This window comes from Rhincodon typus, chromosome 47 (genome assembly GCF_021869965.1).
Source record: "Rhincodon typus isolate 14 chromosome 47, sRhiTyp1.1, whole genome shotgun sequence".
NCBI lineage: Eukaryota > Metazoa > Chordata > Chondrichthyes > Orectolobiformes > Rhincodontidae > Rhincodon > Rhincodon typus.
In genome coordinates this window covers 9,171,719-9,174,604 of record NC_063378.1, presented here as the reverse complement: position 1 = coordinate 9,174,604, position 2,886 = coordinate 9,171,719, and the positions used below count along the sequence as shown (strand labels likewise).

The window sequence follows — 2,886 nt, the reverse complement described above, 5'->3', positions numbered from 1 at the left end:
GTGGGTTTGGAAGGTGCTGCCTGAGGGGCCTTGGTGAGTTTCTGCAGCGCATCTTGTAGATGGTACACATTGCTGCGACTGAGTGTCGGTGGGGGAGGGAGTGGGATGTGGAAGCAGGCCATTTGGCCCATCAAGTCCACCCTAACCCTCCAAGGAGCACTGTACCCAGACCCCTCCTCACCCTATCCCTGTATTTCCCACAGCCAATCCACCCTAACCTGCACATCTTTGGACTGGGAGGAAACCGGAACATCTGGAGGAAACCCACGCAGACACGGGGAGAATATCTGTGTGGAATGAGTTATCCACCAACAGTTGCCTGAGGGTGGATTCGAACCCCAGTCCCTGGTGCTGTGAGGCAGCAGTGCTAACCCACTGAGCTACTGTGTGGTGCCAATCCACTTGGGGGGCGTTTCACCTGGATTGTGATGGTTTTTAGCTTTTTAAGAAATATGGTGGAGCCCATGGTTCACCAGCTCAGACCATCCTGTTGGGTTGAAGGGACTGAGGGGAATATTAGTAACTGGGAGGGAAGGTGGACTTGAAAGAGGCCTTTGCTGGGGTTCATTGGTGTTTCTGGGGAGGGGGCTCAATTTGCTGTTTCTAGCTGCTGTTTGGATGTGAATCCACCATTTCTCCTTCTCTTTCCCCCACCCCCTCCAGCTCACCTCCAACCCACGGTTTATAAAGAAACAGATGCTGCAGTTTTATGGAGACAGTTCCTCGTCCTCTGGACGGGATCTCACACTCATGTGGAATCGGGTCATGCCGCAGGTGAGAGCTGTGATCACCCCCCTCCCCATCCCTGCACACCCAACCCCAGGCAGTGGGGGCTCCGGGGGTGGGTGGGGGGACAGTGGGACCAACCGAGCCAGGGATTGTCTCTGTGATGCTAACACTACTGGGGACACTCAATGGTTTAAATAGACAGCAGGCCATTCAGCTCCCCCACCCTTGTGGCTGGCCCACAGGAACAGAGGAGGACATTCAGGGTTAGGGAGGGGCTGCCTAAAAGGGCCTGGGGAGCAGGTTTGGCCGGAACATTCGGAGGAGGGAGGGGGGGAGGTGTTGGAAAGTTGGTGGAGGGGATTTCTGGGAAGGGGAATGTGCTGCAGAGCAGTTGGTGGGGGCAGGGGTGGGAAGAGGGCAAATTGGGAGATCATTCAGAAGGCTGGCACCAGCTCAATGGACTGAATGTTGTCCCAGTGCTTCAGGCTGCCATGTCCCTATTCTCTGGGGCCTGGCCTGCTGTGGAAACCATCTCACCCCCCCGCCCCACTGTCCGTCTGTCCGCAGGAGGAATGCTGTGGGTCCACTGGGCCCACCGACTGGATTCAATACACGTCCTTCTTCAGGAGCCGCTTCAACGAAACCTTTGCCCCCTGGCCCTTCCAGTGTTGCAAGAGAGATCTCAACAGAGAGATAATCAGCCAGGAGGGCTGCGCAGTCGGTCACCAGAACTTTCTGTACCAGAAGGTGAGAGTCCAGGGTCTGTGCTGTCTCCTGCTTCGGCCCCTCCCTATCTCTATGTAACCTCCTCCAGCCCCTCCCTATCTCTGTGTAACCTCCTCCAGCCTACCACACCCACTCCGGTCCTGGTCTCTTGTGTGTTTTCCCCTTGCCCCCACACACACCGCCCGCCCCCCGCCCCCCCACCATCGCCCCATCCATTTGGGGGCTGTGCCTTCAGCTGCCCAGGAGTAGGGGCTTCTGAGCTTGGGAGTTCTGTCTCCCTCTCCCCTTTTTTTTCCCCCCCCCTCAACCCGTGTGTGTTACTGTGACCCAAATGCCCATTGCTCACTCCCATCTCCTTGATGGAGTTCCGTGCACAATCTCTTGTGAAATGTTGCAGTGTGGCTCATTAGTGTTTTTCTCTCTTGGGCTCTAGCTCGCTCTCACTGAAATTGTGTTCCCTGCAGGGTTGCTTTGATTACTTCAGCACTGCCATCAACAGCTACGCCTGGGGGATTGCCTGGTTCGGTTTCTCCATTCTCATGTGGACAGTATGTAGAAAGATTTCTCATCTGGCCGTGGCGGGATTTTTTTGTTATTTGTTTGCTGGGGAAGGGTCTCCTCAGAGAGACTCCCCTCCCTGAGTGAGTGTGGGATGGAGTTCCTTGATGCATGTTTCCTGGGCTCAGTGATGCTGGTTGAAGTAGTGATTTTCTCCCTGGCCCTTCCCAAAGTGTCTGTGTCTGTCTCTCCATAGGCCAAAGAGTAGCAGATGGAGTTTAATTTAGATAAATGTGAGGTGCTGCATTTTGGAAAGGCAAATCATGGCAGGACTTATACACTTAATGGTAAGGTCCTAGGGAGTGTTGCTGAACAGAGACCTTGGGGAGCAGGTTCATAGTTCCTTGAAAGTGGAGTAGCAGGTAGACAGGACGGTGAAGGGACCCCAGAGGCATGAGCTGGTACCCAGGAGGCAGGTTCATGGTGGAGACACTGCAGGAGGTCCATGTCGGGATCCCTGCTTTTCTTGGCCCACACGTGGGACCTTGACCCTGGCTGTACAGGCTAGTGTTTGAAAACCTGCAGGTGCCACTAAACTTTCAAGTATCCTAAATGATGAGGAAGACAGCGTGAACCTCCAGCAGGACCCAGATGGGCTGGTGGAGTGGGCTAACAAGTAGCAACGTAGAGAAGTGGTGGGAAGAACACAGACAAAAGAGGAGACAATTCTACTGGGGCTGCAGGAGCAGAGGGTGCTGCAGGTATAGGTACAAACGTCACTAAAAGTGGCAGGACAGGACAAGAGCACAGGTCATGAAGCTGACAGTATCCTGCTGTTAATTGGAACACAGTATAGGAGGAAGGAGGTGATGCTCTACTTGTACAAGACTCTGGTTCAACCTCAGCTGGAGGGCTGTGTCCAGTTTCGGGCCC

At 54.5% G+C, this 2,886-nt stretch overlaps 1 protein-coding gene across 1 annotated transcript in view; it reads left to right on the top strand.

Moving 5' to 3' along the window:
• Window positions 1-2,886, top strand: part of upk1a (uroplakin 1a) — a 9,002-nt gene that overhangs the window by 3,914 nt on the left and 2,202 nt on the right. The window contains exons 3-5 of the mRNA XM_048620555.1: window positions 664-774; window positions 1,297-1,476; window positions 1,920-2,003. Of these exons, the coding sequence (XP_048476512.1) occupies window positions 664-774; window positions 1,297-1,476; window positions 1,920-2,003 (375 nt within the window). The remainder of the gene's footprint in view (window positions 1-663; window positions 775-1,296; window positions 1,477-1,919; window positions 2,004-2,886) is intronic.